Genomic DNA, 25,939 nt, shown 5'->3' with positions numbered 1-25,939 from the left:
CAAGACAGAAAAGCCATTTCTCATAAACTCCTGTTAGGACCATGGCTTAGCATAACAAAGCTTAATTACGCATCTTTCATCTTCCTTACTTGAATGAGGACAATCACTGGCATGCACGCATGTTATGTTTCTTGGATTTGATGAAAAACTTTGAGGACTAACAATATGTTTTTTAGCTTAATGTTCTGTCACACACAGTTTAGATGCCAACAAATATTCTTTGATTAACAAACAGTACATACCAGATGACTTACATTCCCTCTGCTTTGTGAAGTAACTTCACAGTGAGGCAGCTGCCTTTAGTACATTTGAAAGGCAGTTGTGAAACCACCTTTTGATGAGTGTAGAGCTGTTCTTCGTAGTCTAATTTTCTGATTTGCAGTGAAACTACTAATTTTATCTCTAACACGGGACACGAGCATGATATCTCTTTGTTGTCTCTGAGGCTGAATATGAAAGAATAATAGATCTTCAGAGGATGCACATATCCTGTGGTACTCTTAAAGCTTTCGAGAAACAGAAAATAAACACATACCCAGCCAATTGTAATTTGATTTCCAAATTAATCTCTAAGAATTATGTTCAGTGTAGCTCACATGTGACTAAATCTTTGCCCACCATGCTAAATCTTCCCCCTTAGCGACGAAAGCAAATAGAATTCTGCATGTGAGAATGAACCTTTGAAGTAAAAGCAAAGCATCCGCACTATTAACAAAAGAGGTGGTAAGCAGGCCACAGAAGCTGTGTGGAGAAAAGCCATCTCTGGGTGCAGTCATAAGCTAAGCAGGGTCAGATTTAGCTAGCAAATACGTGGGTATTATATGAAAAATAATTCCTGAAGTTGCAAGAAGTGGGACTTTTGAGTCAGTTACTGAGTGCAGTCTTTTTCCAAGCTGTATCTCAGCTAGCTGAATTTTTGAGAGCCTCTGTGATGCTGAGAGAGTGGGATTTGATAATATTTTGTTTCACACTCGGTACTGACTTGATTGTGTTGTTAAACTATTTTATGTGAAAAAGAAAACAATAACAGAAATGGCAACTGTGGCAACTGTGTTTTGCAAATTGTGTGCACATCCTTCCTGCTTGTAACCCTGATGTCTGTCTGATTATGGGCTGCAGGAGAGCGGCAAGGTCCAATGAGCTGGTTTGGGTTTAGGACTTAGTGATCCCAGAGCAGCATGGGTGGTGTGTGAGCTCTTCGGCTGCCGAGAGGCAAGTGTGGACTTGGTCCTTCACTAATGTGTATGGTACAAGCATGCTTGTCCCTCACTACATTTGACTTTAGAGGTGGCTGCCTTTTCTATTCCCTGCCTGCGCGCGCCCCCCCCCCCCCCCCCCCCCCCCCCCCCGCTTTATTTTGACCCCAGAAGGCACAAACTATTATTCTGGTATATTACTAGGGAATTTCAAAGTGGTCTAGGCAATCCAGCCAAATCCATAGTATTTATATTCTTCCTCAAACTGTCCCTAATTACTTTTCTAGTCTTTCCACACAAGAGGCAATCTCTGTGTTTGCACATAGAGCAGCACAGGGAGACCTTGGTTTCATTTAAAGCATCTATCTGCCTCATCAACAGGCCTGCACAGTAGAATCCCACATGGGCTGTGTATGTTCAGACTGATTTTGCTGACAGGCATTTTAGTGGCATTTCATCATCGGAGCATCTGTCTGCAGAGAGATTTTAGTGTAGCGTTCCCTTGGGAAGGACTGGGTGGTTGTGTCTGATGGCTTTGGTCATGAGCCTGGAGTAGTATTAAAATGCCACAAAATACAAGAGCACAGGATTTTTAATAACTTCATTAGGGAAGAGCATTTATCTACATACCTATTAGTAGCCTTTGGGATTTAGTCCAGAAAGGAAGTTGGCACAGTGACCACCAGCTCTGTGACCACCAGCATTACTGGTGGCTTAGCTTTGGGGTAGCTGGGTTGGTGTTTTCGTGTGGGAGGTAGGGGTGTCTCACAGTCTTTTCCTCTCTTTGGCCTGCTTATAACTTTTATCATGTTATACACCAAAACACCTACTTGCAGTTACAGTATATGCTGCGTGGCTACTTGTAAAGATATTTTATGGGATCCCATCATCACACTCAGAGCACAGCCTGACCCTGCGTATACAGTGTTTTTAATCACAAAAAGGAAATGTTAATTCCATTAGCACCGCTGCTGTAAGCTGTCACTGACATCTACTTGTCTCGAAGATTTCATGCTTCAATCTGCATGGCTGCTGCAGTGAAATTGCAAATAGCACATTAAGTCAGTTGGGTTTTCTTTGATCTTTCTGACATTACTTAGATCACTAAGGAAACTCTACAGCTCATGGATGCTAACAAGTGCTGACACTGGGGGCAATGCATTTGTTGATGCTGGGCCTGGGTCTGGGTCTGCCTAGTTGCTTTTACCTCATTGTGAAGGGAATGGTTCCTTGATGGGTTGGTTCTTCTCCTCTTCATTTATAAGGTACAAAATGAGCACAGAGATTTACATGAGCAAGCCTTTCCAGATTTATTTACAAGGTGGCTTTCAAGCTGATAACGACTTTCTGTAATACAAAGACATTTAATACAAACTTGAGTGAATACAAACTCAGCAGGTATGACAACATCCATGTCTCTATGCTGTATTAGCACTTGCATGCTACAAACCGTTGACTTCAGGAATATATGAATAAGAGGATGTATGGGCACATCCTTGTCAATTCTTAAACAGTGAGCTGAGCAGGTCTGGACTAACTAACGTGCAGTCACTATATGTTTCGGAGTTTGATTTTTTTAATCCCCTGTAGGTATTCCATGGTCCTGGAGTGGTAGAATGTGGATAGAAATTGTAAAAAAATTCCTGTGAGCTCCTAAAACCCTATTGCATACACCGTATCATTCCAGTTGGATTTTGGCAATTGTAAGTATCCTCCAAGGCCTTAGAGGGCTTTCAGTTGTAATCTAGGGAGAATGCATCCACACTCTCCCTAGAGAAGGAGACTGAACGAGCAGTTAGACGTGCAGGCTATAGCCAGGGTTGTGTTGGGGAAAGGGTGCAGAGGAAGCAGTAAGGGATCCTGGCATCTTGGTGCCACATCTGTACAAAAGAAGCATCTGGAACAAGGGGAGTGGAAAAGGGTTTGTATGTAGGGAAGGCAGCCAAGCCAAAGGTCTTGCATCTGTACGATGCAGAAGTTGCATAGGCGATAAAAAATGCTCGTGTTTTTCTTCTGTTAAAACAGAGATGATAAATCTTGTTTCCTGGGAATTCAGTCATGTCTTTGGGATGCAATGCGATTCTTTCTTAGGGAGCCACTGTCATTGTGAAAGATGCTGTTTTGATACAATATAAAGCTTATTTTGTCTTCTTTTGTTCTTAAAGCCTGAAAATGTTTAACCTCATTTTATTGGTGGTTTCTCTACAACTTTACTCCTAGGCAAATGTTTCGTAATTCTATTTTCTTCCAGAGTTGTTGTTTTTTTTTTCTTATTTGTGGCTAAGATAGAAACTTCCTGTAGTTAGAGATTATAATAAGATTATGTCTATAATTATAATGATAGCATTGCATGTATTGTCCCAGGCTGTACAGTTGTTTCAACAGAGCATAGCCTATTTAGTAAAACATCTTTCAGTATTTATCTCAGACACAAAAATAATAAAAGACATGTCTCTGAGACACTGAGTGATCATACTGATTTGACCCCTGGCAAGATTTTAATATTGTAGCTGTTGATCTGAGAGTTTTTGTAACTAAGCAACTGTCATCCAAAATGTATTATATCGTAAAATAATATTAAGATATGAAGGAGACAGAGTAGTTACAGTGGAGTAGGAGCCATGATGAGATGCAAGCACTCTCCCAGTGAAAATGTTTGGTTTCTGAGCTATAGCACAAAGGAGGAACCTTACCATCATTTGTTTCATAGTGGGGTATCGAAACCTGCTTAACTTTATCTTTCAGACAGCACCACAGCACTCTCAGTTGTGCCATCAAGCACTGTTGTGTAGTAAGTCAAGAACGAAATCAGATCTTGGGTGATGTGCTCCTAAATTTTACTGCTGGACAATAAACAGGGACAACTGTGGAGTTTTATTCCCTTACTACATGCATGGATTTACACGCTCTGAAGTTGGAAACTGGCTTCTCTCCTGTTCCAGTGAGACCTGTTCAAATCACAGCTCTGAGGCAGTGTTGTAATCCGGGTAATTCCTGTAGGTATGGTAGTGTGCTGCATTGGTTGAGTAACTGGGAAGGGGTCATTTTAGCCAGCATGTTTGCTGCCTTGTTTCCCAAGATTTGAGTGGACATTGCAAAGACACTTGCCTCCTTGTGAGCAGAGCTTTTCTCAGAGCTAAGTTCATCATGGTTTGCCTTGGTTTTCCTCCTTAGCAAAGGAAAGCAGCAACAGGGCCACCCCTCCATTCCCTGCTTTTCATTGAGGAAGATGCTGAAGCAGGGAGAACTCACCTCCCTGCCCTTCCCTCCTGTCTCAACTGAGCCGTTGGATGTGCAGGGCTCATGACCACCATCCCTGCATCGGGAGGAGGGTTTGCCTCTGCTCAGGACCACTGTTGTGGCTTCCTTTTCTTAACTGCCTTTCACCATCTCTCTCCTCCCATGTAGTCTTTACTTTGTTTTCATTTCTTCCTCTGGGCTGTTGCAAGCAGTCCGCCCAGCAAGTTTCAATTCTACCTCAGCTGCATGCACAGTCATGATCAGAATTTGGACAATTAAGATGAAATGATTAAATCTGACACCAGAGTGTTACCATTGGCCTTTAAAGTTGCCCCTGGGAGGAATTAGGGAAAGGGTATTTCATACTCAGAGAAGCTGTTTCAGGCTGTCATTGGGTGCTAGACAGACAGCCTGAAGCTCATTGCTGGAAGGTCATCGAGGTAGACTAGTGTTGTCTAAGGCCAGTGCTGTTTCTCTGAAGAGTGTGAGCACGTGGCATGGCAAATGTCTGCACCTGGTTTGGTCCATCTGTTAAGTATCCTTCTGCAGAAGGTAAAGGACAGGGCTCAGCCAAGAACAGTGAGTAAGGTCACCACTGCAGCACTGGAAATGAGAGCCGTGGTCTCGCCCTGCTTCTCACCAGGCACAGTCAGTTTTTCTGAGCCTGTTGCTAATCTCAGCTCAGAGAGCATTTGGCTGATAACAATCTGTCTCACTTAGTGGCATTTGCTGCTGGCTCCCTCTCTCCATCAGACAGTGTTTCAGTGCTATTACTGTCTGACTGCGCTAAAGCAGGAGAGATACAAATCCAGCAGAACACTTTTCTCTTGGTGGAAAGCTCCCTCCTATGAACTCTGCAGTCTGAGGAACATTTTTGGAAGTAATAATCCGTATGATGGACACCTAGGTTTTTTTTTTTTTTTCTTCTAAGCTACTTCTCATGAGAGTTATAGGTGGGCTATTGCTTGGAAAAATATTTCCAGCTTAGGAAGGACTTTTTTTTTTATTCTGTAGTAACTGGAAATAATGCATTGGATGGACTGACCACAAGGCTCAGTTACTGTAATTTCCTCTCAGCAACCTGCTGGTCTTCTCTCCTGCTTACAGCCAGCATCGACCATTTTTGTTTGGTTTTGTTTTTTTTTTTTTAAGTGGTGTGTATTTTTCTGCAGTCTATGCTTGTGAACTCTTGTAATCTCTTACATAATGTGCATGCTGATGCGTTGGACCACACTGACAGAGGCTGTGCTGTCTAGCAGATCGCCCACCAAGTCAGTGCTGCGTGGAGGTGCTCAAGGTCTCTCTAGCTGGTCTTTGATGCTTGATGCAAGGCTGAGGCTGACCACCATCAGCATCTGGTGTCAAAGGTCTGTAGGAGGAAGGGGACTGCAGCACTTCTGTGGTGAATGTGCTGCTTGGTTTGTATCCCACAAGGTGAGTGTGAGCCATGGCAGGGACTCCTGCACTAAGTGGATAGCTGACACAACAGATCTGCATTTCCTTGTGTTGATGGAGTGGAGTGGTCCAGCATGACTCCACGTCATCCTGAAAGAGGAGGGAATAACCCCTCTTCCCACACCTCTCAAGTGGATGGACCGCCAGACTGAGACTGGGGAAGCAAAGTCCATCCCACTGTAAGAGAAGATCATGTTTGAAACCACCTGAGGAATTTGAATATGTAAGTCTATGGGACCTGATAAGATGCATCCCAGAGTCCTGAGGGAATTGGCTGATGTAGTTGCTAGGCCACTCTCCACGATACTTGAAAAGTCATAGCAGTCAGGTGAAGTCCACAAACACTGGAAAAAAGGAAACATTGCACCCATTTTTAAAAAGGGTAAAAAGGAGGACCCTAGGAACTACCAACCTGTCAGCCTCCCCTCTCTACCTGGGAAGATCATGGAACAGATCCTCCTAGAAGCTATATTAAGGCACCTGGAGGACAGGGAGGTGGTTCAAGATGGCCAGCATGGCTTCACCAAGGGCAAGTTCTGCCTGACCAACCTAGTGGCCTTCTCTGATGGAGTGACTACATCAGTGGACAAGGGAGGAGCTACAGATGTCATCTACCTGGATTTCTGTAAGGCCTTTGACACAGTCCCCCACAACATCCTTCTCTCTAAATTTGAGAGATGGATTCTGTGAGTGGACTGTTTGATGGGTAAGGAATTGGGACCTTTAAAGGTGCAAGGGTAATCCAGAGGGTAGTGGTCAATGGCTCCATGTTCAGATGGAGATCACTGGCAAGTGGTGTCCCTCAAGGGTCCATATTGGGACCAGTACTGTTAAATATCTTCATAAATGACATAGTGGGATGAAGTGCACCCTCAGCAAATTTGCTGATGACACTATGCTGAGTGGTGCGGTTGACATGCCTGAGGGACAGGATGCCATTCAGAGGGACCTGGACAAACTCGAGAAGTGGCCCCATGCGAAGCTCATGAAGTTCAATAAGACTAAGTAAAAGGTCCTCCACCTGGGTTGGGGCAACCCCCAGTATTAATAAAGTCTGGGGGGTGAAGGGATTTAGAGCATCACTGCCAAGAAAGACCTGGAGGTACTAGAGGATGAAAAGCTGGACATGAACTGTCAATGTGTGCTCACAGCCCAGAAAGCCAACCACATCCTGGGCTGCATCAAGAGGAGCATGGCCAGCAGGTCGAGGGAGGTGATTCTGCCTCTCCACTCTGCTCTCATGAGACCCCACCTGCAGTACTGTGTCCAGTTCTGGAGCTCCCAGCACAAAAAGGACGTGGACCTATTGGAGCAAGTCCAGAGAAGGGCCACAAAAATGATCAGAGAGCTGGAGCACCTCTCCTATGAAGACTGGCTGAGAGAGTTGGGGCTGTTCAGCCTGGAGACCAGAAGGGTCTGGGGAGACCTTATAATGGTCTTCCAGTACCTAAAAGGGGGCTTATGAGAAAGATGAGGATAAACTCTTTAGCAGGGCCTGTTGTGATAGGACAAGAAGTAATGGTTTTAACATAGGAGGCAGATTAGACTTGATATAAGGAAAAAAATTTTCACAATGAGGATGGTGCAACACTGGTACAGGTTGCCCGGAGAGGTGGTGGATGCCCCATCCCTGGAAACATTCAAGGCCAGGTTGGATGGGGCTCTGAGCAACCTGATCTGATTGGAGATGTCCCTGCTCCTTGCAGGGGGGTTGGACTAGATGGCCTTTACAGGTCCCTTCCAACCCAAACAATTGTATGATTCTATGACCTCTTTGTTATGGGTTATCTCATTGAAATATGTATTGTATCTTCACTCCAAGAGGATTTTAAGTTTATTGTTGATGCATCCTTTGCAATCCCTTGCTGTATTTTTACAAGCTATATAATGCATTTTTCAGTCTGCTTTTTCCCTGATGATCTGTGATGTGGTTTGTTTCATTTGTGGTATAGCAACCCAACTTCATCAGTGTGGAGTTCTCATTAAATAAAACATGAGATCAATTCAGAAGTTACCAGTATTACTGGAAACATGAGACTTCTCATAATGTCTGCCTATTTTTAGTGCTGATCAGAACCAGTAAGAGCTCTCTAAATCATCAGAACATTTTTATTTTTAAAGCTAATTTGAGATCACGAGTGGCATATTGGTTAATATTTTATTTCCTTTTTTAAGAGTTTGGCCTACAGTTGTCAGTTTTGTTACATGTGGCAGCAAGTACATTTTGTGTAAATTGTTTCAACTTAGAGATTACAAAACCATTTCTTCTTTTCCCCCTTGGTGCGGCTTTTTATTGAAAACTGCAGATATCTTAAAAGTCTACTCTTTTTTTTTTTTTTTTTTTTAGGAGTGCATCTTTCAGTGTTTTTCTCCAGGGAGAAGTCTATTTTAGTGAAATATTTTATGCCAAAACATTTCAACTTTGTACTTGTATTAATTTTGTCTCATCTTCAGATTTATGTTGCAGTGTTAACTGCAATATTTAATGCTGTTTCAATAGTCACAGCTTTTAATTTTATTTTTTTTTTTCAGAAATAGGTCTTGAAGTTCATTTGATGGGAAAAGCCAACATTTTTTATTTGATTTCTAATTCAAAACCAGATCACGTTTTGACATGCTGGAGTTTCTCAAAGAGCAGCAGTTCTTGTTTTTTTAGCCAGATCTGTAATACCACAGCGGGTGTCTAGCTCTGCCATACCCAGCCTTTACCTACCCCTCGATGTCACTGTTGGTGAAGTGACAGTCTGCAGACAGTATCATACTTTTTCTCTCATTCCTAACGTCCATTTAAATTTTGATTATGACTATTGGAAATTACAATTCCAGCTGTATTAGCTGTAGGGTGAATACCACTGGCCAAGCAAAGTAGCAGTATTATTAACAATAATAATTCACCTGGTGTGCATGCGATAAAAACAGTAGAAGGACAGAGTTCTTCAGGGAGGCACTGTCGTCTCAGTAGGACCGTGGCACATCTCCAGGACCTTTAGTTTTTTGCAGGAAAAATAAGTCAGAACCTGGTTTAATTTTTTTTTTTTTAAGACAGTTCAACCTCATTATTATGGCCAAAAGTGAAATGGCCTGACCGCCCTCTTTAAAATTTAAAATTATTAGAAGTCAAGGTGGACAGCATAGTGGTAGATGTAGTCCTGAGTTAGGGATTTGGGACTATGCAGTGTGGAAGAGTCCAATTCAGCTTTATGACTGATCAGAGTGCTGCTGTCAGTCATGTTATGTTGCCATTGATTGTATCAGCTAGACATTTCAGGACTGTTGGCTATGAGGTTGAGTTAAAAGAAAAGATGACTATTAGCATTTCATTACAAAATCTGCCAGTCATGAATGTTAAAAAGGGTGACTGTGAAAGGTCAGCAGAAATATCTACCAGAGTGAATCAAGCCAATTTTATTCCTTCCAGTGGATTCCTTTGCACCGTGCAGTAAGTAAACCGTACCACTGCTGCCTTAATGATAGGCTCTTGTGAGTTGGCTGAAATAACTGTATTAATCCTGCTTATGTTCATGTTGAGTTCTGCTATATTCGATGTGAAGCTTGGAAGTTAGTTTTTCAGCCAGTGTTGGAGCTGTCAGGATTTCTCTTGGAGCCTTCTTTGTGACTCCTGAGACCACTGGGGAAGATGTTTTATAGAAGCTATAAGAAGTGAATACATTCAAGCACAGAGGAGAGTGATCTGTGTGATCCCCAGAGCAGAAGTGCTGAAGGACTGGCGTGAGCATTGCACACATTAAAGCAGACCTATGAAAGCAGTGGTTTAGAGTGGAGAGCAGCAAACATAACACTCTTATCTAAAAATGGCAGGGGAATGGTCTGAGCCCCTCCAGGCTTTCATGAGGAGAAGGCGAGACTGAAGAGCTTAGCTGGAAAGAAGTGATAATTAAAGATACAGAGGTTAATGGAAAGTAGGATAAACGTTGATGAGGTTTTGCCAAAGGTGGATGATGTCAAATGGTCTTGATCTGGTTTTGTAATTAATTCTGTGGAAATTGAAGAGGAAAATTTTGGGATTTTGCTAATGTAACTGGCAAAGTGTTAAATAGGATATTATCAACCAAAGTGGAATTTGGGAATTGGAAATGGAGTTGAGACTGGTTGGGAGTACCAGACTGAAGAGAAGGTAATGGTAGCTTTCCTCAAGGAGCCTGGTTGTCTTTAATATTTCTGTGAAGGACCTTGGATTCAGCTGTAGGAGCCTGCTGATGGAGTTTGCTGATAACACCAAGTAAGAGGCTATCATAGTAACAGAGGAAAGCTCAGAGTGACATGCAGCAAGAACTGGATGCCTGCAGTGTTTAGAAATGAGCTGCAATTCAGTGGTGCAAAATTCCAAGTTTTAATGGTGGCAGCATGCTCTGGTAAGGTGGGATCTCACCAGCTGGGGAAGCCAGGAAGGCAGATGCTGGAGCATCACCTGTGGCTGGCTCAAACTGAACCCTCAATGGACACTGTCTGGGAAAAAGAGTGGTATCCTCTTAATACGCTCCAAGGCTTTTCTTATGTGCAGAAAGGAGGTGATAATTCTGCCAAGGTGCGGGTGGGATATCTTTCTGGATATCCTGTGCAATTCTGGTCATCTGTGTTCTGGGGAGCAGATTAAAGTTGGAACAGATGCAGAGAGGAACTACTAACTAGCATAATCAGGGAATGAATCGCTGAAGACATCAAGAGAGCTTGTCTTGTTTATCCTAGCACAATGAAGCCTGAGAGGCTATGTGATTACTGTCTATAAATACCACAGGGGAATAAATACCAGGGAGGGAAAAGAACAGTTTAAGCTAAAGGCCAGTGTTCTCACAAGAGCAACAGTTACACAGTGACTGAATAAATTTAGGCTAGGAGTGAGAGAAGGGCTCCCGGCCGTCAGAGCAGTGACGTTTTCCAATGATGTTACAGCTGGAAAAGCGGGATTGAGAAAGCTGACTGCTTTTAAGATGAGCTCTGTCAGCTTTTGAAAGAAGAGAGATAATCAGCAGGTTCCTTCCAGGCTGCCTTCTGCAGGGGGACGGCATGGCTGCTAAAATGCCTTTCAAACACGACTGCGCACGATCTTGTCCGTACCACTTGCTTTCTCATTGGAGGCAGGACAGGACCGCACGGCACAGCTTTCCTCTCCCTACCAGGTTGCCTGTGGGAGCCACGGCAGCAGTCTGGTCTCAAGGGATGTGCAAAGCCACCACCCAGGGATGGGGAAGGAGGTGCCCTTGCAGAATTTGTTCATAGTCCCCTGGTTATTGCTGAGTCAGAGAAGTCTGTGTTAAGGGGGCAGACATTCCTGACATGGGACCACCATGGCAGGAATGTGGGCTGGTGAGCATCTCCCCAGCTGTAGCCAGAACAAACATTTCTCACTGTTGAAAGAGCAGCAGCTCTTCTGTAGTATCTCCTGGGTACCGTATCTGGCATAATTATAACTGGTATAATACCGAGCTTATCATATGAATGCTTTGAGCTTGCTAATACTGGGCTGTGAGGAACACAAGTGGAAGGAATGAGGCGTAGCTCAGGGAAGGCTGCTCCTGGTAAACGATTCACAGCAATGCCCAGGATGCTATTTAGGAGGATATTGCCTCTGGGATCCACCTGATTAACAAAGCTGGTTGAGCTGTGTGAGGCCAGAGCTAGAAGCAGAAAATGTATAAAGGATAATCAGCAGCTTAGTCACCCTCTCTGGTGAGATGGAGCAGTTGTTGCAGAGGAGCTTGTGGGTGCGTGACGACCGGAGACCCCCACAGCCTGCGGTCCGGGTGCTGGGCTGGGCTGCTGGGTGGCAAAAGCCTGGGTGGCAGTGACAGCAGCATAATGAGGATTCTCGGTGCTGTGTGTGTTTGATACAGGCCTTGTGAAGGGAAATGGTAAAACTGGCTTGGCACATAAAGGCTTGGTGGAGGAAGTTCAGTACACCCAAAAAGGCAGTTGCCAGTGTAACCACAGGAAATGACAGCAGGAAGCAGAAGAGGTAATGCCTCAGATGGAGAGAGGTACAGCAGAGAGAAATTTTGGTCCTAAACAGAAATTTGCTGGAAAAACAGATTTCTGAGCACCATTTGTACTATTTGTGAAATTGGGTCAAACTTGATGACTGTATTTGAGGAAAATGTGTAGGAAAACATCTCCTCTTGATAGTTTAATATTTCTCAAGCATTAAATTAGAAAGTGTTTTCGGCAGTTTCAAAGCAACTGTATTTTAAAAGACACCTGATTTAAAATTATTTAAATTTTAAAAGTCCAAAAAGGAAGAAAAGAATGTTTAATTGGCTACATTGAAAATGAACTACACATTTGATTTTTTTAATTAACTGACAAAGGGTATGTTCCTATATAATTTTGTCCCCCACCATTTCATTCACTGACTTGTTTTAAGCACATAATTCAAATTAGTGCTGCAATTATGCCCAATTTCTATTATTTGGATGTGCAGCCTGAAGCTCTTACTATATTCTCTGCTTCCTCTTGCCATCCAGATAGCAGCCGTGATGAAAAATTGCTACTTCCCTGTATCTTTTTTCAAAGGTAATTATTTTTGTCATAATTTTCCATTTAAACTTTGTTGGGTGGATTGCTGCTTTGTAAGGTACTCGCTGACGCTTCATGAATGAAGCAGATTTCCACCTTCTCTGAAGAATGAGAAAGTGTTAAATGCCTGGGAATGCTGTAAGACCCATCTCTTTACTGCAGCTTTCTCTGATTTCAGTATGGTTATTTTCCTTGCATTTTTTCAACATTTATGTTTAATATGAATTATTCTACGGTATGTCTGTCTGAATAATGCATTGTGGAATATACTGAGCAAGGTACTACGGCAAACAGCTGTCTGCAGTTTCATCTACTTTGATTGTCTGTTCTCTGCCACTGCAGACTCTTGACTTTATATCTCCACTTGATTGAACAAAAAAATTAGAACCACTTAGAGTAGTTTATCTGAAAGAAAATGGAAATTGCTTTGCTCTGTATTCAATAGCAAAGGATTCAAATATAGGTGAGATTTAGTTTAATTTTGAACCATCTGTGGGAAGAAAACATTAATTTTGCAGACTACGCTATTAGACTAAAAAAAAAAAAATCCATATTTTACCTATTTAAGTAATTTAGATTTATTGTAGTATCTATTTCAGTGGAAACTGTGCAATGATGTGAGAAATTCTGTTACAGGTCATACAGCGGAGTTATAGTGCTGGCAGCCAGAAGTTTTTTAAATGAACTCTGTCTTCCACCTAGCTGCTGTGCTTTCGCTGAGACTGATACCTACCTTTTTACTGACTTCACCAGTTACCAAAAGTGGGGTTTTTTTGGAGTCACTTGCTAATTCGTCTGTGTTCCAAAGTTCTGGGCAGGACTAAACACTGGTAAAAAAAAAGCACCTCTTCCTGTTTGGTCTGCTAAATTCTATTTCATTGTTCTCCACATTAAATTTCAGAGTATTTCCTCCATGCACAACCTTTTTTTAAAAAAAAAAAATCATTACCTTTTAATCTTTTCTTATGTTATTCAAGTTTTACATGCTCAAGGATGTGAGTTTTGTAACAAGGGACTGAACCAGCCAGCAGTAAGTGAAACTGTGAACTGGGGGGTAGTTGGACAGCTTGGTACCTGGAGTCCCCTACCACGTTCTTCGGCAGGAGGGCTCTTAGAAAAGTCCCAGGGAACACATGGTGGCAGCCCTTGGAGAAAAGGAAGCCCTTGGCCAAGTTTGGTGGAGGAAGCCTTGGCTATGAATGGTCTAATACTGACTGCAACATATGCCTGGACAAAACAGTTCCCGCTCTGCAGACAGCTGTAACACCTGTTTTGAATGGTTTTAGAACAGTGATTCAAGTGTAATGAGTATATGAATAAATCATAACACTTTTTTTTTTTAAAGAACTAGAAGATGGCAGAGAAAAAGGCCCTAAACCTGTACCTGTTCCCTCAACTGGTGACAGTTCCCTCTACTCTGCCCTGGTGAGACCCTACCTGGAGTACTGTGTCCAGTTCTGGAGCCCCCAGCACAAGAAGGACATGGACCAGTTGGAGAAGGTCCAGAGGAGGGCCACAAAGATGATAAAAGGGCTGGAGCACCTCTCTTATGAGGACAGGCTGAGAGAGTTGGGGCTGTTCAGCCTGCAGAAGAGGAGGCTCCGGGGAGACCTGACAGCGGTCTTCCAGTACCTCAAGGGGGCCTACAAGAAAGATGGGGAAAGGCTGTTTAGTAGGGCCTGTTGCGATAGGACGAGAGGTAATGGTTTTAAAATAGAGGGGGGTAGATTTAGATTAGAAATTAGGAAAAAATTTTTTACGATGCGAGTTGTAGAACACTGGAACAGGTCGCCCAGAGAGGTGGTGGAGGCCCCATCTCTGGAAACGTTCAAGGCCAGGCTGGACGAGGCTCTGAGCAACCTGACCTAGTCAGGGATGTCCCTGCTCCTTGCAGGGGGGTTGGACTAGATGACCTTTGAAGGTCCCTTCCAACCCTAACCATTCTATGATTCTATGATTCTATGTTTTCTTATGTAAAGCAGTGGTTTTCTCTGTTTCATGGGCAGTGGAATAAGCTCCAGTTACTCTTTCTATAGTGCATGCTTACTGTCATTTCTGTGAATTTGCTGGTGTTTTTTGAACGGTCAGATTTGTGTCTGGAACTGGGACCACGAGCAACCATCTCAAGCAGGTAAACTGTGCCACATGCAGGCACCTGTGTAAATGGATGCTCAGGCTTGTCTCTGTTTGGGCCACAAAAGCTTGAAAGGAACAACATCTGAACAGCATTCAAATCTCTCTTTCCCTTCTGTTTTTGTAGCTTATGGCTTGCACCACCATTATTAAAATGGGAGATGTTTCTCCCCTATGTGATCTCCAAAGAGATAACTGGTTAAAAGAGCTTGTCTAACTTGATCTCCTGGATAGCTGAAAAAAGGTAGGCTTCGAACACAGGCATCCCCATGGCTGGCAGTAGTTTTCCTGTTAAACCATGGACTATCCCGTATTTGTCCATTTGTCCAAGCTAAACGCCTCACTTTTTGTGCTAACCAATCAAGCTTTTTAGCTCTGGCATTTCCCACTTCAGCTCCCCACTACTCTGAACGAGAAAGTAGCCAAAATACTAGAGTTGCCTCATTAATGAGATCTTTTATAATACAGGGTCCACTGAGTCCTTTCTCATCTATCTACATTCCTTGTGCTGTTAGTTAATACTCTAGGTGCAATGGCTAAAAACACAGAATCAGGAAGAAAATAGGATGTTGAATATTAATCACCTCCAGAGCCATCCTTTGCTGTTATTAAATATCCCATTGCATTTTTTTTTTTTTTTTTTTTTTGTAGAGGCATAGAGGTGGAGGTTCAATAAATTAATCTGAAATGTTCTTTGCAGGGAGCGCAGGAACGGCCCTATTGAGCTCATTTCTGCCTCCCCTTAAAAATGAAAGCTAGAAAGCTAACAACAGCTCAATAGAACAGTGAAGACATCTGGCCCATGGTGACTCTGCAGAGTACGGTGCTGTGATCAATTACATTAAAATATTCATCTGACCCCGGGCATGGTAGTCTGTGTTACCTGATTAGATGTGTTTCCAAACTGTATAAAGCAACTGGAGATGACAGAATAAGGCAGTATAAAGCAATGGGAGATGACAGATGACAGAAGATTAAATTCAGGGCTGTTGGACATTAACATAGGGAGATCTTGCAGCGTGACAGCTTGTGGGCAATGTAGTGTCCATTCAGAATCTGGGGAAAGGAATTCCCACCTGTGTGCCTTCAAGACTATTAATAGTAAAATTTCACCCAGGGTTGCCCAAATTTTCTGGCTTTAGGCAGTCTGGCCTTGGTAGTGCCAATTTTCTAACCATGCTACTGCTGCCTGGAGAGGATCCAAGGGGTAAGGAGTGAGTTTAAGGAGTGCTTTCCCAGCCCGTTCATGCCAACCTCATGTAAATCTCTGTGCTTCAGTTCATTTGTTCCTTGGTTGTACCAATTCAACAATTTGTGAAGTCCTGGTGTAAATTGAATCTATTCAATGACCTGGGGCTGTTTGGGACAGAGGGAGAGCGAAAATGGTTCATTTGTTTCTGTTAATCCAGACCATTTCTGTGTGCTGCTTTTTATTTTGTCTCTACAGGTCTATTAGCACAACTGAGAGAATGGTAAATTTTGATCGGGGGGGGGCAGAAACAAATGGCTGGCATGTAAAAGAAGAGGACCTTTTAGAGTACTTTTGCCACAGGAGAGAATTATGGTAGAATGATGTACTGTGGAATGGTCCCTAAGGTTCATGTTCCACAAGGCAGCTTATTTACTGATGAGCAATAAATCTTTAGTAGGAACAGGGCGAGGACATGGCGAACACTCTTGTGTAGTACACCTTAATGCCATTATTTTTGGTGGCATCTATTTGTGGTTACTCGAGTTGAAGTTAATGAGTATGTATAAGGATATTTATGCAGGGATGCTCAGAATACAGAGAAAGGTTGTGACATGTCCATCACTGGAGGCTTGTAAGAACTGATTAAATTGAACATTTGCCAGGAGTGGTTTGTATAGTTGATCTTTGTGTAGTTGATCTTGCCTGAGATGAGCTGGATGAACTGGAATGACCTTTCAAGGTTCTTCCTAGTCGTGATTTTTATGATTCAGTAACATGAGACATCCACTGGAGCAGTGAATTCTTAGCATCCTTGAAAAGCCAAAATCGGCATGTGCTGAATTATGGTTCCAGAATTAATCAGTGTTTGTGGAAATGTGGTTAAAATTGGATAGAGGGGGTGAAAAGTTAAAGAGCATAGGGATGCAGGCTCATATGAGTGCATCCTCCTGCAGAGGAGCGGTGTTTTTCTTGGACAGTGATGCCTTTTGCAAAAGGCTGCAGGGAGGCAGTGCGTGCATCACTGGAAGGGGAAGAAGTGCCAGATGTCACTTCTGCCCTGAGCAAGTGGACCTGCTTCTGTTCTCGCTGGTGTTACTGGTGATAGGTGCTTAATGCTAGCCAGCGTTATACTCTGTAGATGAGACCAGTTTCTCGTTCTGGATTGGGTTGTATTAGCTCCCTGCACTCCATAAGAAAACTTGTTCTCTGCCTTTAGTGATCAGACTCTCATTAAACAGTGAGCAGCCCTTTTATTTTGTGTTTAAGAAGCTGCTTTTCCTCCTCCTCTCCCTTGAAAGCTCTGCAGAGAGGAACGGCTGTTTCGCCACAGGAGGTCCTGTCTCCAGCACTGCTGTCGTTAGTTTTCTGTCACGTTGTCAGGCTTTGGTGACTCAGGCATTAAAAAAAAAAAAAAAAAGAGAACAACCACCCCTCTTTCTGAAGTAAAATAGCCTAAGAGCATATTTTTTCAAGCACATTTTAATGCAATTAGTTAGGTCATATTTTCCTTCTGAAAGCTTGTAATGGAACTCGCAGCTTTGCTACTTGAACTGAAGCTACTTGAATGTTTATTATTTTTTAAACAAAATTCAATACCATTGGAGTCCACTTGAGGTCTTTGATAGATTAAAAAAAAAAAAAGAAAAAGTTCTTGAATATTCAATAGCTTTGGAAAGGGCTATGTGTGTTTTGTAGTTTAAGGCAGTGTTTCTCAGCTGAGTTCTTTAATGCATCAGAAAATGGTTCCTGAAAGAAGTTAAAAACTTAAAAAGAAATCTGCACACATTTCTGTTTATATGAGTAAGCAAATAGAACAGGGAAAATAGAGGTAATAAAATTAACTGTCAAAGCTGAGCCTAGATTTTATGGGGTTGTGAATTAAAATCACTGTAGCAATGCTATATGAGAAAGTTCATGGCTCCTCAACAAAAAAAGTCTGGAAATGGTGATGTAGGGCACATTTGCATGTGTGATGTAATCCATCCTGATACCCAAGCCATGCCAAAATGATTAACACCTCTGACTGACCTAGTGAGGTACCACCCAGAGAAAAAAGCTTTGGTCTCAGAAGAAATGTAGCCACATTAAATATCCCTGCACAACACAGCATTGTCCAGCATAGGCAGGTCCCTACTGCCCCCATCTCCTCCACTCTCCTACTCCTCATGCAGACTTTTTGGTGGGTCCGAGAGGCCCTGCAGCAGGCCGCTGCGTGGGTCTGGCCCCTGGTGGCGGTGGGCTGGGGCTGGACCATAGCCCTTCCCGTGAGCTCCTTCCGTGTTGCATCCAGCCACATCACTTTCATCCCACTTCTCTCTCGCCCTCCTGGAGTGAGGGGCAGCAGCCTGGTATCTCCTAGTTGCAGGTCTGTGCAGGTTGGTGGAGCTGCAGCAGGATGAAAACAGTGCTTCAGGTAGTGGGGTGAGAGGAGGAGACTTCTGTCTTTCTCTCTGTGCAGATTTTGCTGACGAGCATACCTTCTCGCCTCCCTGGCTCTAGGCTGAGGCAAGCAAGGACCCTTCTGTGTGTGTGGCTCAGCATTACATGGTGGCTTCTGCAGGCCTTAGGGGTTGGAAGTGATTCCTTCCAAGAAGTGGGATTGTAGCCACAAGGGCTGGACTGGCTCGTAGTTTGTAGCATGTTAACATAGGACTTTTAATCTTGTATGCCCTTCAGAACATTTACTCACAGCACTGAAACCTCACAACACATCTCTGGGGCCGGTAGGACTCCTGATCAACTCGTCCAGCTTTCATGGCATCACTTAGAGCAGAGGCAGCTGAGGCACAGAAGGGCTGGAAGGCTGGACTTTACTCTCAGGAGAGCTGGATCCTGTCCTGCGTGCAGTTTCAATAGTGGCATGCTGTCATTATTGCCAGCACAACACTGTTTTATTAGGAATAATTATTGCAGTAGCACAGTGGAGTTGTGGATGTAGTTATAGTATGACTACACCTCTGCAGTTAGTGGGGTAAGAGCAGAGATTACTGTCCTCTAGTATCTAGAAGCGTGGTCTGTACTCCCATGGCTGGGCTGTCCTCAGCCCTTGCCGGGTTCGGATCTGAACCACTGGTGCCAGAGCAGCAGTGAGACCCTTAAGCACAGGCATCAGCATCCTCCGCAGGAGACGCAGGACCTGCCTAACACAGAGGCAGTGGTGCTGTTGGAGTTTGCAGGCTGGGAGGCTTGCATATCCTCATACACAGAATAATGTCTTACCAACATTGCAAGAATATCTGCAAGACCATGGTATGTACTGGGTTTCTGTGAGCACAGTCATGTAGGTGGCTGCCACACAGCATGGTTTGTGCCTCTGACTAAAACCCTTAATGAGAACAATTACTAGTTTGAGGCATGCAGAGACTGGAAATTACAAGGAAGGGTGAACAAGGTTTGTGCTGCTACCACAAAAGCACCCTGAGGAATGTTAAAACAGACTTATTCTCATAATTATTGTGAGCATGTAAGATATTTGTACTGAAACTGAGCAATGCATGGTTTCTTACTGTCATCCACTTCCAGGATGGCGCTGTGGGAGAAAGATTATCTGTATGTGTTTTTTTTTTCCCTATAATTTCTATCAAAAGCAGAGTTGCATAGCCCGGATCAAATCTTTAAGCAAATCTGAACAAAAGATTCAAGTGGGGTGTTTTTTACAGCATTATGTTCTTTGGCTTTGCTATGCAAATAGGCTTTTTGTTGGATGATGTGATTCACTTTCTGACTTATCTTTAAGGGCTCTCTAGTCTCATGAACAAAAGATTTCTGTGACTTTATCTGACACTTTGCATATGAGGAAAGGGTCATGCACCTGTGTCCTGTGCGAAATATCAGTAAAATGTAAATAACCCATTTAACTACCAAGCCTAACTGGAAATGAAATGGCAGGGCAAACTGAGTTTAAGATAGAGCACTAAGCAAAAGGAGGCATGACTGTCTGTTAAAGATTGGCTTAATAAAAACACAGTAGGAAAAAGAAAACAGTATTTCAGTCTGTATGGCTAAGCATATAGACAGCAGACTATGGTCTGAAGACAGAATTACGTCAGAACCGTATTCAGAACAAATAAAGGACACCAAAAGAAGTTAATTATGCCTCAAGGGGGAGTAAAATATCAAGGGTATCAACTTAAGCAGAAGGAAGGAAGAAAAAATCTGTGCCTGCCTGAAATCAATCAGTTCACCTTTAAACCTGAAAAGCTTTCAGCTTAAACGGGAGGATATTAAAGACAAAGGCAACGTACTGCCGTCCTGAAAGTTCAGCCTTGTGTCTTTGTCCAGTCTTAGAATCATAGAATCATAGAATGGTTAGGGTTGGAAGGGACCTTCAAAGGTCATCTAGTCCAACCCCCCTGCAAGGAGCAGGGACATCCCTGACTAGGTCAAGTTGCTCAGAGCCTCATCCAGCCTGGCCTTGAACGTTTCCAGGGATGGGGCCTCCACCACCTCTCTGGGCAACCTGTTCCAGTGTTCTATAACCCTCATCGTAAAAATTTTTTTCCTAATTTCTAATCTAAATCTACCCCCTCTATTTTAAAACCATTACCTCTCGTCCTATCGCAACAGGCCCTACTAAACAGCCTTTCCCCACCTTTCTTGTAGGCCCCCTTGAGGTACTGGAAGACCGCTATCAGGTCTCCCCGGAGCCTCCTCTTCTGCAGGCTGAACAGCCCCAACTCTCTCAGCCTGTCCTCATAAGAGAGGTGCTCCAGCCCTTTTATCATCTTTGTGGCCCTCCTCTGGACCTTCTCCAACTGGTCCATGTCCTTCTTGTGCTGGGGGCTCCAGAACTGGACATGGTACTCCAGGTGGGGTCTCACCAGGGCAGAGTAGAGGGGGAGAATCACCTCCCTCGACCTGCTGGCCATGCTTCTCTTGATGCAGCCCAGGATGCGGTTGGCCTTCTGGGCCGCAAGGGCGCATTGCCTGCTCATGTTAAGCTTCTCATCCACCAGCACTCCCAAGTCCTTCTCCTCAGGGCTGCTCTCAATCCATTCCCCGCCCAGCCTGTGTTTGTGCCTGGGATTGCCATGACCCAGGTGCAGGACCTTGCACTTGGCCTGGTTGAACTTCATGAGGTTGGCACGGGCCCACCTCTCCAGCCTGTCAAGGTCCCTCTGGATGGCATCCCTCCCTTCCAGCGTGTCGACGGCACCACACAGCTTGGTGTCATCGGCGAACTTGCTGAGGGTGCACTCTATCCCACTGTCCATGTCGCCGACAAAGATGTTGAACAGGGCCGGGCCCAGCACAGACCCCTGAGGGAAGCCACTCGTGACCAGTCTCCACCTGGACATTGAGCCATTGACCACCACTCTCTGAGTGCGGCCATCCAGCCAACTCCTTATCCACCGAGTGGTCCATCCATCAAACCCATGTCTCTCTAGTTTAGAGAGAAGGATGTCGTGCGGGACAGTGCCAAAAGCTTTGCACAAGTCCAGGTAGATGATGTCAGTTGCTTGTCCCTTGTCCACCGATGCTGTCACCCTGTCATAGAAGGCCACCAAATTGGTCAGGCACGATCTGCCCTCGGTGAAGCCATGTTGGCTGTCACCAACCACCTCCTTGCTCTCCATGTGCCTTAGCATGGTTTCCAGGAGAATCTGCTCCATGACCTTGCCAGGCACAGAGGTGAGGCTGACTGGCCTGTAGTTACCTGGGTCTTCCTTATTCCCCTTTTTAAAAATTGGGGTTATGTTCCCCCTCTTCCAGTCATCGGGGACCTCACCAGACCGCCACGACTTCTCAAATACGATGGCCAGTGGCTTGGCAACTTCATCCGCCAGTTCCCTCAGGACCCAAGGATGGATCTCATCAGGACCCATGGACTTGTGCACCTTCAGGTTCCTTAGATGATCCCGAACCTGCTCTTCGAGTACAATGGGCAGTTCTTCATCCTCGCAGTCCCTGCTTGCACCTTCTACAGCTTGGGCGGTGGGACAGGAACTCTTGTCGGTGAAGACTGAGGCAAAAAAGTCATAGAATCATAGAATCATAGAATCACATGGTTGGATGGGACCTATAAGATCATCTAGTCCAACCGTCTTCCCACTACCATTGCTGCCACAGCTACTAAACCATAAGTCATTGAGAACCTCAGCCTTCTCCATGTCCTGGGTAACCACGACACCAGTTCCCTTCTGGAGGGGGCCTACATTTACCCTGGACTTTCTTTTGTCCCCTATGTACCTATAAAAGCTCTTCCTGTTACATTTTATATCCCTGGCCAGATTCAGTTCTGCTAGGGCTTTGGCCTTCCTTACCTTATCCCTGGCCACTCGCGCAGCCTCTTTGTAGTCCTCCCAGGCTACCTGTCCCCACTTCCACCCTCTATAGGCTTCCTTTTTCACTTTCAGTTGGTCCAGGAGCTCCTTGCTCATCCACGCCAGCCTCCTGGCCTTTTTGCCCGACTTGTTTTTCATCGGGATGCACCTCTGCTGAGCTTGGAGGAGGTGCTCCTTGAATATGGACCAACTTTCCTGGGCCCCTCTTCCCTCCAGGGCCGCCTCCCATGGCACTTGGCCCATCAGGTCCCTGAAGAGGCCAAAGTCCGCCTTCCTGAAGTCTAGGGCAGAGAGCTTGCCGTGTATTTTCCTTGCTGCCCCGTGGATCTTGAACTCCACCATGTCATGGTCGCTGCAGCCAAGGCTGTCCTTTAGTTTCACATCCCCCACCAGTCCCTCCCTGTTGGTGAGCACAAGGTCGAGCATGGCACCCCGTCTTCAGCAGTATCTGTTGCATGTGGAGATGCAGTGGAGTTTTCAGCTGCTCTGAGCTGCCTTTTATCAGCTTGATGGTCCATGCCATTCTGCTGACATCGGTTCTGATTCTGGTTGCTCACAGATCTTTTCAAACAGTCCAGACGTTGCTGGATCTTTAACACCTGACCTGTGCCTGTTACAGTTCCACAGAGTGCAGCTTTTCAGGATTACATAAAGTTAAATCTAAAGATACTGGATGGGTTCTTATACAACAGAGTGCTTAAAGCTCAGTTTTATGGGCTGATGTGCGTACATGCTGAATCAATGGGTGACATAAAATGCGTTGCTGGGCTTAAACATGGATCTTACAGTAGAATTAAGCACATTTTGCTGAAGCAAAGCCTTAGCATTCTCCTGTAAAATCATAGAGGGGGCTAATTATAACTGCTTTTTTTTTTACTGTACAAAACTTTTTAAAAAATGACTGATTCTGGTGGCCACTGACAAGTACAATCTGTGTCTGCTAGTAGTTCTGTTTTCTTTAGATCTATTTTCCTAAAGCTTTTGGGAGCAGATTTAGGTTCTTCATGTTCAGCTTGGTTTAAATTACTGTCAGACCAACATTTACGTGTACCTTGCGGCTGTGGAGAAGGCTATACAACGTGCTGTCTGAGAGGGAATCAGATGTATAGATTTTAGAGCAAAGGGAGAACACGATGTTCATCTAAACTGACTGCGGCTCTGCCCAATCTATACGTTCTTTTATTTAACTCAGCAGCTTGAGGTTGACCAAGAGTGTATTTTCTGGAATGACATCCAGACTTGATTTAAAGACTCCAAGTGTTTGTCACAGTCATTGGGATTTTGTTCCAATAGTCAATTACCCTTTCTCTTAAAGGTTGGTTTTTGGTTTTGTTTTTTTTTTTTTTTTTTTTTTTTTTGGAACACTGTTAACTTCTGCCTTCTGAAACTGGATCTTGCTGCTCGACTTCCTCAGCAGGACTGGGGAGCCCTTTATTTTCCCATATGTATTTCTTGTGATTATTAGTTTATATTTTCATGGTGTCACAAAAATGTCTTTACACTCACAAAGCCAGTTAGGCAGACGTCTTTTACACTCTAGTACCCCCATGCTAAGGGTCTGATATAATTAAAATATACCATCTTAGAAAAGAGTCAGTATGACTGTGCTCCTTTTTATTTCAATTACTAACCACTGATTTATGATGAAGTATAATTCATAGCGAGGATATTAATACTGGGAAATAAAGAGTATTTGGTATATGCTGTACTTACACTGTATAAGTCATGGTTGCTAGAGTGTCCCCCAAAATATTATTTTCAGTATTTCCTTGGATATGTCAAACATGATTTGCAAATGGCTTGAGCTCTCTGTTACTTCTTTTTCCATAAACAATTCCCATGGAGTCATGTGGCTGCATGATATCAAAAGGTATCTGGTTCATGCCGTTGTTCTAAGGCAAGATCAATAATTACTGTGAGCCTATATGATGTTCCTGACATTCTTTTCTATTGCAAAGTTGAAGTACATCAACATATTAATTCCACAGATAATGAAAATTATAAAAAGAAGGGTTTTCAAAAAGCCTGAGCAGTAACCTGTGTCCTTTCTCGCATGGTTCCCTTAGAAACCAAGTAAGATCAACGGGAGTCACGTTGGTAAATCCTGCCTCAATGCATTTTTGTCGCTGCTTTATGAGTAATTATTGTTCCTGTTTTCTCCTTAGGGCTCTTCCTGCAATGATGCAGTGGGTCCGAACTCAGAAACCAGGAGAAAGTGGTGTGAATATTATCACTGCAGATTTTGTAGAACTTGGTGACTTTATCAGCACAGTCATAAAGCTCAACTATGCCCTGGATGGAGGTGAAGATGACACTACTTGATAGTACTGTAATACATGTGTTGTTGCATTATTTAGAGCTTAAAAAGAAAGGTTGCATTTTAAAAGAATTATCTTGTAAAACACAAATCTTCCCATAACACACTGAGGTGTTTAGGGCTTTAGTGGGTGGGGATAGGGGAAATGTTTTAATCAATTATGGTAATTTTTTACATTTGTGTTTCATGTGAAGAGCAAAACAAAATATGTTTACAGTGTTTGATAAAATAAGGCCATTTACATGTTTTCCATGAGGTACCAAATGCGATTCATGTGTCTTCTATGGTTATGAACAGTGCCAAGAAATTTGCTGCTTCTAGAGCAGTGTGATGTGTATTGCTCTCTGCCTGGCCACAGCGGGATTCCCGATGGCGTGAGCATTACACCGGGAGACTGACGACAGTATATCTGGCCCAAAAATTTTAAGCGCCTACACTTGTCTGTTAGGTGGCTTAACTGATTGTATTTATCAGTGAGCTACAGGTTTAAATGCCTTTGTGAAGCAAATCCAAAGTCATGCCTCTAACACACGCATAATCAGTGGACAGCAAACATGATGTGTTACGTAGCTTGCGCAGACTTAAGTCCTGCTTGCTTTTCATTCTCAGAATTGAGCTTTCCAATGTCTCTGCCCCAGGTCAAGTCAGCAGATTTGTGATGCTGGCCTAACTCTGTACTAGGAGGTATCAGTGCATATTTTCCCTGGTTCTAGCAGGAACGAAGTTAGGCCAGCTTGGAGCACTGCTTCCTCCCAACATTAATCTAATCTAAGAGCCTGATCCAAGGTCTGCTGAGTTTAATAGGAAAATTTCCTGTTTAGCCTGTATTGGGGATAGTATCAGTAAATTGTGTGTACTGTAAATTATGTATACTGTAAGCTGGGCAGGATTTTGTCCTGTAGTGGAAACCTGCTTTTTGCAGGACTAAAACTGCACTTAAAAAAAAATAGGTGCAGTCTAAGCTTCTCTTTAAGGCAGCTACGAGCACAACACTTCTCTGCTGATTACAAAAAAAAATCAGTGCCAGTTTCATCAGTGTAAAATTGCTGTACTGAAGATTGTAGTAGTTCAATTCCTAGCTAATAACAGGAATATATATATAGTCCTTAAATTGTTTGTGGGATATAATACTGCATAACACAAGGTTGGGAGTCTACAGAATGGCACTGTTCTAGCAGCAGAATCGCTGATCATCCTACTTTTAATGAAACATAGATAAAACTCAAATATGTGGAAAACTTTGTGATTTCTAAAATGAGACCATTGCCACTGTATGACACCTAACTGGATACAGTGCAATCAGTCACATCTTTCTCCTGGACACATCAGTGCCCAGGCACACAACTTTGGAAAGCAAAACATTTCATTTGTGCAAAACAGGAGATGCTATACTGTCTTACAAGGGAAGTGCTTTTTGAAATATTGCAGGGCTTTATGGGATAAGACTAAGGTCAAGTTTCCGTTGATATTGCTAGAAGTTTTACTCGAGTGAGAAAAGAGAATGGCATCATATGGTCCTTTGCTATTTTCTGTCAGGTGATAAGGATTACCATCTACCATCAGAGTTTAGAAAAACAAAAATGGTCTTACC

The 25,939-nt window shown here is 43.6% G+C and overlaps 1 protein-coding gene across 1 annotated transcript in view; it reads left to right on the top strand.

Annotated features, from left to right (window-relative positions):
* The window catches only part of PLCXD3 (phosphatidylinositol specific phospholipase C X domain containing 3), a 72,962-nt gene extending 48,609 nt beyond the window's left edge, over positions 1 to 24,353 (top strand). Inside the window, exon 3 of the mRNA XM_086770930.1 lies at positions 24,197 to 24,353. Coding sequence (XP_086627056.1) covers positions 24,197 to 24,353 — 157 coding nt within the window. The remainder of the gene's footprint in view (positions 1 to 24,196) is intronic.
* Positions 24,354 to 25,939: the final 1,586 nt, after the last annotated feature.

The sequence above is a fragment of the Chlamydotis macqueenii genome, chromosome Z (genome assembly GCF_036417535.1).
Source record: "Chlamydotis macqueenii isolate bChlMac1 chromosome Z, bChlMac1.mat, whole genome shotgun sequence".
Lineage (NCBI taxonomy): Eukaryota > Metazoa > Chordata > Aves > Otidiformes > Otididae > Chlamydotis > Chlamydotis macqueenii.
The sequence above is the reverse complement of the archived record's forward strand: the minus strand, read 5'-3'. Positions and strand labels throughout refer to the sequence as shown.